The sequence below is a fragment of the Ustilaginoidea virens genome, chromosome 2, assembly GCF_000687475.1.
Source record: "Ustilaginoidea virens chromosome 2, complete sequence".
Classification (NCBI taxonomy): Eukaryota; Fungi; Ascomycota; class Sordariomycetes; order Hypocreales; family Clavicipitaceae; genus Ustilaginoidea; species Ustilaginoidea virens.
Genome location: NC_057317.1, coordinates 2168654 through 2183458, shown reverse-complemented (window position 1 = coordinate 2183458; position 14805 = coordinate 2168654). Strand labels below are relative to the sequence as shown.

The following is a 14805-nucleotide window of genomic DNA, read 5'->3' as shown; positions in this document are numbered from 1 at the left end:
AAGTCATAAGTCATGGCCTGCAGCAGATTGCATGCGGTTGTTGAGATGCAACGGGGGGGGGGTGGGCATGCCAACGTTTGCTTATTCTCGACCTGCGATGTCATATTTTTTTGATTCCCGTCTTTTGATTCCCTGCATCCCACATGACTACGTATCTGTTTCTTTCCTTTTCTTTTCTTTTTTTTTCTTTTGCCCCCCTGCAGTCGCAAGTCATCTTTCCCGAGGTACAATACAAGCTGTCTTTTGACTAGCCGTTTGACCATCAATATGGGAGGGCTGACTAGACGAGGTGGCTGTGCTCTCCGTCTGGGCTCTCATCTGTACCCTCCGTCTGGGCTCTCATCTGTGCCCTCCGCCTGGGCTCTCGTCTGTGCCCTCCGTCTGCCAAGATTAAAGTCAAGCAAAGTATGTCGCCGGCCATCTCTCGCGCCTCCCGCATCTCGCACGTGCAGTGTATCCCAGCGCTCTCCACCCACGTCGTCGTCCACGCCCCAGCTCTCGCCCAAGAACCATCAATTCCCCGTGAGCGCCTTGATTCGCCAAGTCCGAAATCCGTGCGTCTAGATTCCCCGGGTAAGAACCCACATGAAGAAGAGCTGCACAATGTAAGAGTAGAAGAAGAGGAACTGGGTCCTCTGGTTGCGTTTCGCACGGGAGTCGGTCTGCATCGGGCCGCTCGTGCTGCCGGCTATCTCGGGAAGAAGGACATATCTCAACGATCGCATCTACCCAAGAATGCCTGTCAGTGTTGCGGGTCCCAGACTCCCATCATTTCATCATTGACCCCCCCTTCCCCCCCAATTCTCCAGCTTACCAGGAACAACGAATTAGCCAGAAAGGTGTAGAGAAAGACGGCCCAGCCGATCCAGCCGCCGGTGCCTTTGCCTCTGTTGAGGATCTCAGCGACCACAATGGTGACAATGATTCCGACAAACTTGTAGCCCGAGTAGGCAATGAGGTCGAGAAGCTGGGACTGGCTGGAAATGCTGAGGAGATAGCACCCCAGTTTCAAGGCCACAATCTCGACAATGACAACCACCATGCCTGTGGTGGCAGTGTATCCGAGCAGCTCCGGTTTGAACTGACCCTTGAGACCGGCGATCAACGTCGACAGGAGAATATACGTCACGAGAGCCATGACTATCACGGGAAAATGTCAGCCCCCCTTTTCCCCTGCTTCTCCCCTTGCGCTTCTTCCGAAAACGTATTCTTGGATATCCGACCCTAAGCTGACCTGGAATGTACATGTCGGGACTGTTGACGTCCTCCCGAGGAGGCAGGTACCATCCGTCCTGACCGTTGGCTCCGACAGCCTGCTTCCGCGACCATGGCTTGTGCCTCCAGGGGAACAGGACGAGGAATAGCTTGTTGACAACGTACGAGTTGGACACGTTGAAGTAATGTTTCAGCGCGGAAACGTTGACAAATCGGCCAAACTAGCGAGAAAAGCAAGTAAGTAAGCGTGAGGGTTTGCAGCAAGACAAAGGAGCAAGGCCAGAGTGAGGGGGGCAAGGAATCCGCACGTTTTGCTCGACATAGTCCTGGCCGTGCTTGAAGGCGGTCTGGCCGAATTGCGCCGCAATCTGAGCTGTGGGATCGTTCATGAACTGTCCGTAGGAGCCGAAGACGTTGCCGCTGCTGCCTCCTTGCTGCTGATACGGCGTCCCGGCGGCACCGCCAAAGCCTTGGCCCAGTGACTGCGCGGAACCAGGCGGCGGCGGCGGCGACCTCAGCTGAGGGACTGTGGAAACGTGTTGCGGCACTGGGTGGTGCAATGGGGGGGACGCCCCGAGAGTCCCCCGTTGCATGATGGACGACGGCGAGTTTTATGGAGAGAGGGTGTGCGTGCGTGCGTGCGTGACGAAAAGGACGGGAGAAGCGAGGCGGATGGGGATTTGATTGCGACTGCGAGGCGGCGAGTGGCAGCTACAGCATGTTTCGTCGTCGTGACTCGGAGCACACGCTATGGAGAACCGTCGTGCCGGCAGAAAGTCGTTGAGGCTGATGAGGAAATGTGGTCGGATGGGGGATGCCAGCGGTTTGTGGCTGTGCAGAAAGGTCGCCGCCGTCCAAGACCGCCAGTCCCGAGTGGGGCCCCCCGGCGAGAATGAGGTGGGGCAGCCCAGCCCAGCCCTAGCAAAGTCGAATCGATTTCTTCCCGCCGGTAGTCCGTACTCCATACCTCTAGAAGGCATGTAGGAGGTAGCTTGCTCCGTACTCTGTCGTGGTACCGTGTACCTACCTGGGCTAGCAGCCCAGCCACCGGCCGCGTGGCTGAAAACCCTGGTGCTCGCTCTCGCTCCTTCATAACCAAGCAAGCAAAGCAGCAAGCAAAGCAGCAAGCAAAGCAGCAAGCAACATCGCAAGCAACGTAGCAAGCAGTCTGTCTCGCAACAACTGCCTCGCTCAGCCCGCTCTCCGATTTTCGCCGTCTGTTCTCCCTTTTCTTGTCCACAGCCCATGGTCGTCCGGCACTGGCTTCCCTCCCAAGTTCGCTGCGCGGGGGGCTCGGCTTGGCTGCGCCGCACACGAAACGACAACCATGCTGGACACGTTCGAGATCATCACCACATCTGGCGTCGTCCTCTGGTCCAGGACATATGCGCCTCTCAAATCGCCCATTATTAACAGCTTCATCGCCGACACGTTCATCGAAGAGAAGAGCGGCCGCTCCGCGCTGAAAGACTCGCCATCCGCCCCCTCCAATCCCGTATACAAGAGCGACCAGCACACCTTGAAATGGACCGTTGTCAAGGAACTCGGCGTCATCTTTGTGGTAAGCAAAGCGTCTCGTCTCCCAGCAAGCGCGCGGTCCTCTTGCCACCACACACAGTTGCTTACTTAACACCGCGGGATCTTTTCAGGCCGTCTACAGATCTCTGCTGCACCTCTCTTGGGTCGATAAGCTCGTCGACAACATCAAGACCATCTTTGTCAACCTGTACGGCGAGCAGCTCACCAAGCCGCACACCACCATTGTCGAGTGCGCCGGTTTCGACAAGTACTTTGACCAGCAGTTGCAGGAGCTGGACGCCTCGAGCGCAAGCAGTCCCCCGCTGGCGCAACATGCAGACCTCTCCGTCGACGAGAGCCCCCCGGCTCCTGGCTTAACCTACCGCGGCCGCCGCAGCCACATCAACGGCGTTCAAGACGAAGGCACGTCAAATGACTCAAGTCCTGTAGCTACGCCGAACACGTCCCGGCCGTCAACGCCGACCCCAAGCAACCTACTGGTGGCCAAGGCTGGCCCCGTGGCCAAGATGTCTCGCCGCGCTCGCAAGTCAAGGAACAATGTGTCTGCGTCGGCGCCGGCTTCGTCCGGAGACGAGTCTTCCACCAGACTCGCCAAAAAGGGCGCCAGGAAGGCGAACCGTACCTGGAACGACGACGGCACGGCAGGGGAAGACGAGCCCAACCTGCGTCTGGACTACTCGAACCAAACAGAGTCCGCCAGCGACGCGAAACCAGAGACTGGCCGAACCGGCGTGGTTCCCACGGCCGCATGGGGAAGCACCACAAAGGGCAAGTTTGTCCTCAAGGATCTCGGCGACGAAGTTCACGACATGCTCGCCTCCGTCGAGGCCGACAAAGAAGCGGCGGCCGCCGCTGCCGCCGCCAAGGCAGGAACCAGGACCGGCATTCTGGGCACGAGCGTCAACGTCATCAGCGGCATGTTCCGCAACGTCGTCGGCGGCAAGACGCTCACCAAGGAAGACCTCGAAGACGCAATGAAGGGCATGGAAGAGCACCTGCTGCGCAAAAACGTCGCACGCGAAGCCGCCGTCCGCCTCTGCCAAGGCGTCCAAAAGGAGCTCGTGGGCGTCAAGACGGGCTCCTTCGAAGGCATCAAGTCGAGGATCCAGTCCGCCATGGAGTCGTCGCTCACCAAGATGCTGACGCCCACCTCGTCGCTCGATCTCCTGCGCGAAATCGACTCCGTCACCTCGCCGGCCCCTACCTCCCTCCGCCGGCCCCGCCCCTACGTCATCTCCATTGTCGGCGTCAACGGGGTCGGCAAGTCGACCAACCTGTCCAAGATATGCTTTTTCCTCCTCCAGAACAGGTACAAGGTCCTCGTCGTCGCGGGCGACACCTTCCGCTCCGGCGCGGTGGAGCAACTGGCTGTCCACGTGCGCAACCTCAAGGAGTTGACCGCCCGGGAAGGCGGCCAGGTCGAGCTCTACCAGAAAGGCTACGGCAAGGACGCCGCCGCGGTGGCCAAGGACGCAGTCGCGCACGCTTCGCACCAAGCATACGACGTTGTGCTCATCGACACGGCGGGCCGGCGGCACAACGACCAGCGCCTCATGTCATCCCTGGACAAGTTTGCCAAGTTTGCTCAGCCAGACAAGATTCTCATGGTGGGAGAGGTATATCTGACCCCTGCTTGTCCTCTGTCTCCTCTCCTCTCCCGTCCCGCCCCGAGCCCTTTCGTTCTCCATTGTCTCGCTGACGCTTTTGCAGGCCCTCGTTGGCACAGACTCGGTCGCCCAGGCGCGCAACTTCAACGCCGCATTCGGCTCAGCCCGTTCCCTCGACGGCTTCATCATCTCCAAGTGCGACACCGTCGGAGACATGGTCGGCACGCTGGTTAGTCTCGTCCACGCTACAAACGTGCCCGTCCTCTTTGTCGGGGTAGGCCAACACTACTCCGACCTGAGGAATTTCAGCGTCAAATGGGCCGTCGAGAAGCTCTTGAGTGCCAACTAAACGAGCTGCGAGGGGTATGACCCGGTTTTGTCAAGACAATTTGCTGTTCCCTGCTTGTGCAACGTCTTTATCACTTTTGTTAGGCAATTGTTAGGCAACTGTTTCCCCTGATTTTTTTTTTTTCCCTTTCTTTCCTTTTCTTCTTCTTCATTTCCTCTTTTTCCTTTTCTGCCCTGTTCTTCTTTTTTTGTTGGCTACGTCATGGACCAATAAAGCCGCGACGTAGTTGTAAAGATGTCATGACTAGTGCCTCTGCTATGCAACATGAATGGACTATTACTACCTAATCTATGGGCGCCAAGTCTCACGACATGGTCTTTACTAACGAGTGATTGCATCCGTCCGACCTTTCCAAAAACGCTATGCTCAAAGCTCCAAAGTTTCAGAATCGTAAAGAAAAAAAACAAAAACAGAAAAAAAAAGAGAGAAAAAAAGACGCGAGGGCAAATACCGGTAAATAGCACAATAAATTAGGTTAAGGGTTGTTTTTCAAAGAAAGGAACGAAACAGAGTAAAATCAGGCGCGACAAACTCGAGAATCAAACCATTCACACGCTGATGCTTGCAAAGTGATTTCTGATCTTCTTTATTGAACCAACCTCACGGAATAAAAACAAAGCCCTGCTCGATTCCCAGTCGCTTGGCTCTCTTTGCCATCAGAGGGAGCTGGCCAAGAACAGGAGGAGAGGAAATGAAGTGAAGGAAATAACATTCAAACGGGGGGGGTATCTTTTTCTAGGGTGTGATTTTTCGCATTCTGGTATAGTAAGGCCCTTTGTCTTGCATGAAGAAGAAAAGACAGGAGAAAATCCGGAAAAAAAAAGGAAGAAAAAAGAGAAAAAAAAGGAAGGAAAAAGAAAGAGACATGGAGCAACAAGAGAAAGACGGGGGAAGCTGCAATCTGATTGCAAAACAAGCGTCCGAACAAGACAAGACCACTCGCTCACTTCTCTCGTACTGTAGGGGAGGAAGTGTGTCGGCAACAAAGGAAAACAAAATGGTCGAAAAGAAAAACAGTTTCCGAGAACAAATAATCCATGTGTGCAGAGCCAAGCCCAGTGTGGCCACACATTTATCTTGCAGGCCGTTTCATCCCGTTATCACACCTTCATTCGCCCCCAACCTGTCGAAGTCAAAAAAAAATTGAGAAGAAAAAATCCAAAAAAGAAAAAAAAAACGCAACGGAGCTTGCGACACCCAAAGTCGCTCAATCCTCTTCAAAGAAGTCGCGGTCATCAAAGTCACCAGGCTGAGCGTCGGAATCATAGCCGTTCTCGCCCATCATTGGTGGCGTTCTGGGTTGCTCACCGCGCTCTTGGTGCTGGCGTTGTGGTGTGTCGGGGATGGCTGGCATGAGGTCTGACGCTCCAGAGCTGCTCGACTCGCCACGGACGCGACCCATCGAGTTGCTCTGCGGCGTGTACCGACGGCCAGTCCTAGCAAAAGCCGTGGGCTGCGGCTTGCTGTCAGATATCGGCGTCTGCCGCAGGCCCGAGGTCGGTGGCGTCAAAAGACCGCTCAGCAAACTGCTCTGCGGTCCGGGGCTTGTCCTACTCTTGGAGGGAGTGGCGCTGTTCCCATACGAGGGAGACGACAGGACACCCGAGATGTTGCGGAAGCTCGGTTGGTTCGACTTGCGCCAGTTGCCCCAAGCAGCCGCGATCGGGCCAATGGTCTGGGCCACGCGAGGAGTGGCAGCTTGAAAGCTCTGCGCAATGTTGGGCAGGCTAATCGATGACCCCCCGTTCATGGCTCTTTCGCGCTCCTGTTCTTCCATCTGCAGGTTGGCCTTCAGTCGAATCGCGGCGTCCTTGGCTCGGTCCCGGTCGTAATGGTCTCGGGATAAAGCATTGATAATGTCCTGAAGGTCGCCGTGTCTTACAGCCAGAAGTTCACGCAGCCAGCTGATCTCGTCATCGCGTTTCGAGATTTTGCACGCCGCCTCAGGGTCAGCCTTGGAAAGAGACTGCTCAAGATCCTCGATGCGTTGCTCGCGCTCCTGAAGCTGTTCCTGGAGAACCATGATGGACTCTCGAAGGGCCTGAGGCGAGATCTTCTCGGGGGCGCCAGCAGACTTTGATCCTCGTCTGGGCGGGACAGCCGCCGCAGGAAGAGATGAAGCGGCACCACCGGGCTCAACGCTTGTCGTCTTTGCTGCTTGCGCCGCCGCAGCGGCAGCCTGCTTGGCAATTTCCAACTTGTCTTCAAGATGCAAAATACGGTCTTGGAGATGCTCAATCTTTGAGGATGAGAGGCTGAGGCGCTCGAGAAGTTGCTGCTCCATTCGCGAAGCATCATCCGTGGCATTGTTGATCTGGCGCTCGTACCGGGCCTGCATGTCCTCAATCTCGTTCTGGTGACTGCACCGGACAGCTTCTAGCTCGGCAACCTTGGTGGACTGGGCCGCCTCGAGGAGCATCTCGCTCTGAGCCTTGAAAGTATCAGCATCGAGTTTCACGTTGTCCAGCTCCGTCCGCAGCTTGGAGTTTTGTTCCTCGAGCTCCTCGCGAATAACGTTAACCTGGTTGTTGGCGGCATCTATTTCTGTCTGCAACGCCATGCGGGTTCTCTTGATCTCGCTGACTCCAGATTCGCGAGCCTCTTCAAACTCTCGCTGGTAGCGGGAAGCAGTCTGTTGCAGCTTGTGGTTCTCAGTTCGCAGGTCGCTGAGCAGGCCCTCGAGACGCTTGCATTCATTGACAGCACGCATGCCAGATCTTTCATTGTCCTGCAGTCTTTCCATTTCAACTTCGAGGCGCTCGCGAGTCTTGGCCTCGGCCTGCAGTCTGGCATCAAGTACCTCTTGCCTGGCTAGCATGGCCTGGTCTCTCTTTATGCGACGAGCGTTCTCCTCGGCCACCTCCCGAGCTGCTTGTCCCATATCTTCTTGAAGAGACACAAACTTGCTTCTCCAAGATTCGCGCAGTCTTTCATTCTCTTCAAGCTGGACCGCGAGCGTGTTAAGCGACTTCTGCAGGTGCTTGTTCTCCTCCGTGATTTGAGCCAGCTCTCCAGCCGCACGTCGGGCGTTTTCGTCAGCCCGTTCTGCCTCTAGCCGCCAGTGGTTGTTGTCTTGACGAACAGTCTTGAGATCTGCTTCAAGAGCGTTGACCCTGTTCGTCATTTCGCTCTGGGATTGGGCCGAGTTGTTTTGGGCTGCCTCCAGCAGAGTCATTCGCATGGCGTTCTTGCCACCCTGTTGTTCGAGCGTCTTGATCCTGGCGTCCTTTTCGTCGACAACATCCCGGAGGCGATTCTCTTCTTCAGACGAGATGCGGAGTAGTCGCTGCACTTCGGACAGCCTGTCCTCGGCATTTCGCCGAGATTTGATTTCTTCTTCAGTCTTATCTTCCTGAATCCTGAGACGCTCTTCCAGATCGGTCACACGCTGATTGAAGACGCTACGGTTGATAATCTCGACCTCAACACGAGTCTCGGCCGCTTGCAGTTTGCGGTTGAGCTCAGCCGCCGCATCTTCTGCGGCACGACGCTCCACGATCTCTCTTTCGGTCTTGCTTTGCTCGCTGGCCAAACGCTGGCCAAGATCCATCATCATGGCCTGAAGCTCTGCAATCTTTTGCTGGGCATGTTCCTCAGGCCCTGGAGAAAGAAAATCGCGTTTGCGCAGGTTGAGATCCTCAGGTTGGGGTTGCGTGGCTAATTTCAGGCTCGATGACAGGTGATCTTTCATTTCTTCGAGCGCCTTTACTACCATAGAGTTGTCAGTAGCCACGGCAGTTTCTCTCTCGTCCGCAGCCGGACCAGCTATTTGGTTACGCTGGTGGTTGGCAAGAACTTCGGCCATGGCTAAACGCATTTGCTCCATCCTGCGATCTCGGCGAGGACTCATTGAGCGTTGAAGGGCTGGCTCCTCGTCTTCATCATCAGCGTCGCTATCTTGCACGTCACCTGAGACGCTACGGATGTCACTGCGAGTGGACTGGTGAGGACGCCGCTTCGACATCAGTGAGTCCTGAATCGATGCCAGAGTCTTCTCAAGAGGTTGCAAGCGGGACGACAGCAAGCTTCCGACGACCTCGTTGACCCGACCGTCGAAAAAGTTGGCCCTGTTCTCCAACTTCTCGTGCTCGTCCTCCGTGAAGGTGCCTTCCCAGTCACTCGCAAGCTCACTGGCAACCTCAGCTTCGTCAAACTCATTAGAAGGCTCAGGCGATCGGGGGCTGATTGGTGGGTCCAAGAAGGGATCTTCGGGCTCGGTGCTCAGTATAGGGGTGTTGGCCGTAATTGCGCCAAACTGTCGAGGCTTAAGGCTCGCAACGTCCCTTGAGGGCTTCTGAGCAACTTCACCCGCGGGTGGGCACGCTTCAACGGAGCCGGCGACGACCGCGTCGCTGGGCAGTGGCTTCCATTGCGAAGACTCGAGCGTCTTGTTGACTCCCACGGAGGGATCAGTTTCCATTTGCTGCATGACTGCGTCAATTTCCTCGAATGTGGGCTCCCGATCTTGCCTGGCGTCGATAGAAGGCCGCCCTTTCCAAGAAGATTCTGGCAAGGGAGAGGTAGTCGCAAGTTCTTTCTCAACTGATTGGATGACTTCAGGTCGATGAACCTCAAAAACGGCAGGTGACTGAGCCTTGGCAAACCGCGAGGCCGCGAGACCTCTGGGTTTGGGGGTGAGCTTGACGCGGGGCGGCTGAACCGGCTCAGCGGAAGATCTAACCATCTCCTCTTGTTCGTTTTGTACTTTTGCAGGCTCTTCTCTCTTTTTACGATCGTTCGACATGCGGCGGGACTGTTGGGCAATGGGCGACGCGCCAACTGGAATAAATGGCGTCGCCGTAGCAGATAAGAACTCGAGATCATCGCCAATTAATGGGGCTTGCAACAGATTGTGAGGTTCACCCTTCTGTTCAAAATCGAAATGTGTCGAATTTTCGGCCGCCGCCTCAGCGGGCGATGTCTCAGATGGGGCAGCAGTTGTGGCCATCGTATCAAGTTGATCAGACGTGAGGATGGAGGACGTTGATGTGTCGACGGGAAGCGTCTGCTCCCCATCCACAGAAACGTCTTCACCAACACTATGCTCTTCCTCTTCGATTCTGTTTGACAGAGCTGCATTAGGATGGAGCTTATTAGAGACTCCATCATCTTCCTCAGGTCGTTCGGCAAATATGGGAAGTGCATCCTCGTCAGGCGCTGCACTCTTTGCGCGCTTGACTCTGGATTCGTCAGCGAGGCGACCGTTAGGGCCATCCTGAGACTCCAGTTCAAAATGGCCAGATGTAGCAGACGATCTGCTAGACGGTCTAACGATGGGGATGGCCTTGGACTTCTTCACGGGACGAACGATATCGCTGGCGGTAATATTGATGTTGCCAAAAATAGAGTCTTGACGCGCAGTATGAGCTGGTGCAGCGGCGGGGCCGTTGGCGAGGGATTGGAACGGTGTGAATGATGGAGCGTCGGGGCGGAACTTGGGTCCGGATGTAGAGAAGCTGAATTCAACTTGGCCGGGCGAGAATGACGGGGCACTGGCATGCATCCTACAAAGGCCGCCAAATTGCGGTACGGGTTTGGGCGACATCTGAAGCCCCGAGTCCGAATCCCCCATCTGGTCAGGTTCCACAGGTGGGTGGAGGTCGGTTTGCCTACCACCAATACCTGCTGGGAAGACGGCAGGCTGGAAATTGATACCAGCCGAGAAATTGTACATTCCTGGGACAGAAGAGGTGGTTGGGTTGAACTTGAACTCGGGCGCCTGAACATTGAGCTTGGACAGTGACGGCTTGCTACCATGGCTTGAGTGTCTCGCGCTACTAGAACCTGACGGTTGCTCTCGCCAGGGGTTGCTGGTGGTGGAAGAAGTTTTCTTGTGCTGTCCAAAAGCGGTAGCAAAGTCAAAGTTTTGCACAGGAGTCCCCAGATTGCTAGGGTTCGTCTCAATCTCCTGCGTCTCGTCCTCGTCCTTTTCTTTCAGCGAGCCAAGCTTCTGCAGGTTGTTCTCGTCAACATTCTCCTGGTTGCCATCGTGATCGCGGAAAAAAGTCTGGGACAGAGAGTGACCACGAGAATGAGGTCGTGGATGGTGCAGTTCCAACGGCTTCCCTGGTTCGTTCGCGAATCGCTCAGCAATGGTGGGGTTTTGAGACGAGGCAGCAAGGCTGTGCATGGGAGCAAAAGGCCGCGTGCTTTCCGCAGATTGAGGATTATAATCCTCGTGTTCAAGCTGATTGCGCAGTTGCTCTTCCAAATGATACTCTGCGCCCTCGATTCCAGCCTGCAAATTGTCGCCAATACGCCCAGCGGGTTCGGGCGTTTTTGATGGGCTCTTGCTCAGCTCCTCTTCATCGTCTTCGCACACGTCCTGGAGTCGCGGGGATGCAATTGAGACAATCTGTTGCGGGAAATACTGCAGTGACTGGTGCCGCTGGTGAAAGCCAAAGGCAGGGCTACCTGCTTGTTGGAGTCCATCAAGTCCGAATGGAGGTTGGGGAGGCAGTATGCCGTTCAGGGTGGCAAGCGGAGAGTCCGTGCGATTCAGCCCATGTAAGATGCCGGCTGGGTTGGACCATGCTTGTGCCTGGGTAAGCTGAAATGGTGAGTTCCCCGCGGGCAGCGAAATGGACTGTCGAGAATTGAACTTTCCGGCAGCAAAAGAAACAGGAGACGCTCCAGAAGAGAGGCCGGGACTGGCAACTCCGGGGAGAAATTGCGGGGGGAATGGGTAACCCGAGAGACCGTGAGTGCTGGATGCCGATGACGTTGGAATAGGTGGCGAGAATGGAAGAGAAGGACACGGTGCTGAAGCCTGTCGTGACGGGTTGGTGGTTGGGGATATTAAAGGCTCCGGAGGTTCTTCCTCTGCAAACGAGACGCCCAAAGCCCGCAATTTAGCTTCCTGAAGCTCATCGACGTAATTTTTCCAGGCATTCAAATCCGGCAACAGCACCTTGTAGCTGTTGTTGGCCCTTTCTCGAAACATGTCATCGTCGGTGGGCCAATCTTTGCGACTTTGCGAGTCGTCTGTGCCAGGAGGTTGGTATCCTTCAACCCAGAGATCGAATCCGTCGACACTGTAACCAAGCTGTTTCCAGGAGTCGAACATTTTCTCGACCTCCTGTGGGCGAAGGGGCATGGGAGCACCACCAGGGAGGCCTCGTCTGTCGTCGCCCGGTATCAGAACCATGATATTCTTCCCTTTCCATGGTACCTTCTTCTTGATTCTAGGAGTCATGGCAGGTTCCTTGGCCGGAGACTTCTCTTTGCCTTTGATTGGTGTTGCAGGAGGTTTAGAGAGCTCAGTGGTGTCATGGTTAATTTTGACGGCGTCAACCTCTTGCGAGGCCTGCTGAAGCTCCGGCTCAGCCATGTTACTACTTGCCTGGTTCCCCGCTATTACGACTGGGGGCAACGTGGGCTTGAGTGTTTCGAGGCTAGATCGTCTACTCGCGTGTTGCGATGATTTTGGCGACTTGGATCTCGGCTTCGGAGCTGCTCTGGGGGTCTGGGGATTTCTTTCCTCGAACCAAGCCAATTCGGAGCCGCTCACTGAAGAGTGCTCGCTGTCGCTCCCTTCACTGAACCAATGGCGTGGCTCAACGTTAACAACGCCAGCAGTGTGTGTGCGAATCCAATCCTCCGTAAGACCACGATGCTGTCTTCTAGCCCTATTAGCAAGAACAGCAGCAGCAGCACTGATGGTCGGTTGGGATTGCTCCAGAGCAGAACTGTCTCCCGCCTGGCGTAAAAAGCGGGTTTCGATGCTCAAGTGATGAACAGGCGAGTCGTCGTCTGAGGCTTCGCTGCTGAAGCTTTGCCGACGAAGGTTGTGGTCAGTCCGAGGGTAAGGAGAGCCCCAGCTGGCAGTGCCAAACTGACTGTCTTCCCCTACCTCAGAGGGAGGTGTTCTCAATAGTTGCGCTACACGCCCAGGGAGCTTCGGTTCTGGAAGCGGAGGGAGGGCCGGAGACGTCTCAATATCGTCTTCGTCGCCGTCAGCTGTAGATGTGGTCGACAACGCTGGGGAACTCGGCGACGGAACTTGAGAACGAAATTCTCCAATGCCTTCCTGTGCAGATGCACCAGGAGCAGGAGCCGTCGACAACGTAGGCAGCGACGTTTTTGCAAGCTAGTCCCGAGAGACGGATGCAGGCATTAGCAGGCAAAACAACTTTATGGGGGCCAATCGACCAATTTATGCATTGGAAGAAAGGGCGTATTCGGGAGGCCACGAGTGCTCAACAGTGAAGGAATGATGCTTTCCGGCCTTTGGGGTACATGCAACCGTCCCAGAGGTAACTGCAATGCACCAGAGACGGTCTGCCGAATCTCCAGACACCGACAACCCGCAAGTAAAATGATAGGGGGGGGGGGGGGGGGAGGTGGCAGGGGTTTCTCACCGATGAGATTCAGCGCAGACGAGGATGCTGTCGCCCGCAACTGAAATCTGCTTGGAAAAAAAAAAAAAGAAAAAAAGAAAAAAAGACAATTCGAGTCCGCAAACTTGCACTGCTCAAATGCCAGATCGTCCAAAAGTTGTCGAGTGGTTGGTACGCGACGCGTTTTGCCGCTAGGCACTTGGAAGAAGGGTAAGGGGGCGGGTACCTGGGCGCGAGGCGCAGGAAGGGCGGCGGTGGTTGCGAGCTGCTGAATGGCTGCGTTTCCTCCTTACTGCCCTCTTTCAAAACCAGAAAAAAGGCGGTATGGAAATCGAAGACAGCAGCATCAGAGAAGCAGGCGGATCGATGCGGCCGGGCACATCGAATGGGGGAGGAAGGACAAGTCGATGGATGTTCGCCAGAGCCGGATGACGGAAGAAAGGAGGCACTGGAATGTTGTAGGAGACACGGAGTTATGTTTCTGCACGACAACAACCCAGCCGGCCCTGGGCTAAGCCAGCTGGAAGTTGGGGGGGTTGGGGTGGCCTGCAGGTGCTAGTTTCTAGCGGCCCACTACCTAACACCGAGACGCTGAGGATGACGACCACACCATGACCCAGATAAACGAACCAACGGAGGAATTCTGCAAAAAGAAAAAACCCCCCCAAAATCAAAATCAATGTCATGATCATGATCATGACCATGATCAAAACAAAACTCGGTGTGGGTTTGGGGCTTCTCTTATGGAGAACGCCTGCGTTCAGGCACCAGTACGTCATTTTGCTGGGTATGGGCACATAATACTCCGTAGTTTCTTGCTCTTGGTGCCCTCAGTGGCAACATTTGCATAATTTGCTTGGCAAGGTGTCAAGTCGAGCTTCGTTGCGGGAAAATTTCATCCCGCGACTACAGAGGAAAGCCTACTTTGGATCGTCTTTCTTTTCGGACCGCGTTAGTTTGTTCAGAATGGCAGGACGATGCCATTGAGCGAGTTGCTTTGATCATTGATGGATGAATGGCGCACCCAGCAGCCTTGGCCCTAGTGACCTAGCCCGACGAATTCCAAGGACCACGGCGCTTGCAAGTATTGAGCTGCTCCAGCAGCTCCTCGGTTCTATTGTGTCAAGTAAGGTACGTACCATAGACAAAGATAGACCGCCAGACTCTCAAGCCCTTGGAGCTAACATTAAGTTAGGTACCTCTTGAACAAGAACAACCCAAGTGTACGGAGTACTGTTCTCTTCGAAGGAGCCTGGGTACCTAAAGCGACCAGCTGTGCCTTTATCGGGTCCGAGGCAATGTTGCGGGTAGCGGGACCCACTCTCCTGCGGCTCCAGGCACAGGACGTCTCCACAGCTAAATCGTCAGGCACAAGTTTCGCAGGATCCCTTCAACCTTGGATCCCGCACTTTAAATTATAAATGCTGCGAGTCCTACAGCACCCTGGCTAGAGCTTCCATACCTGCTCCTCCTCATCGGCTGCCACCAGTATCGACGGTGGTCCGCCAAGGTAGGTGCCTAGTGCCGTAGGCGCCTAATGCTTGCCGTCACGTCTAATCAGAGGCCGAGGCTAACCTGACGGGCCTGTGACTTGTACGGAGTACTCCATACAGTCCACTTCAACAACTGGTTGCGATTTCGCACGGTGGGTCCTATTGTCAGCTCATTCGGCACCAAATCAAGTCCATCAAAGCTTCCAATGCACCCTACCTATCAATGCATGAGGTAATACAGCTTCAAACTTCCGAGGAATGCT

At 55.2% G+C, this 14805-nt stretch overlaps 3 protein-coding genes across 3 annotated transcripts; 1 reads left to right on the top strand and 2 right to left on the bottom strand.

Moving 5' to 3' along the window:
• Positions 1 to 560: 560 nt before the first annotated feature.
• Positions 561 to 1808, bottom strand: UV8b_02342 (uncharacterized protein; the record flags this gene model as incomplete). The annotated part of the gene is made up of 4 exons (XM_043139840.1): positions 561 to 725; positions 815 to 1140; positions 1235 to 1436; positions 1524 to 1808. The coding sequence occupies 4 exons, from the start codon at positions 1806 to 1808 to the stop codon at positions 561 to 563; spliced, it is 978 nt and encodes a 325-aa protein (XP_042995774.1).
• A 734-nt stretch (positions 1809 to 2542) lies between these two features.
• Positions 2543 to 4710, top strand: UV8b_02341 (uncharacterized protein; the record flags this gene model as incomplete). Its single annotated transcript, XM_043139839.1, has 3 exons — positions 2543 to 2776; positions 2865 to 4370; positions 4465 to 4710. The coding sequence occupies 3 exons, from the start codon at positions 2543 to 2545 to the stop codon at positions 4708 to 4710; spliced, it is 1986 nt and encodes a 661-aa protein (XP_042995773.1).
• A 1207-nt stretch (positions 4711 to 5917) lies between these two features.
• UV8b_02340 (uncharacterized protein) lies at positions 5918 to 12040 on the bottom strand (the record flags this gene model as incomplete). Its single annotated transcript, XM_043139838.1, has 2 exons — positions 5918 to 11788; positions 11882 to 12040. 2 exons carry the CDS (start codon positions 12038 to 12040, stop codon positions 5918 to 5920), a joined length of 6030 nt encoding a protein of 2009 aa, XP_042995772.1.
• Positions 12041 to 14805: the final 2765 nt, after the last annotated feature.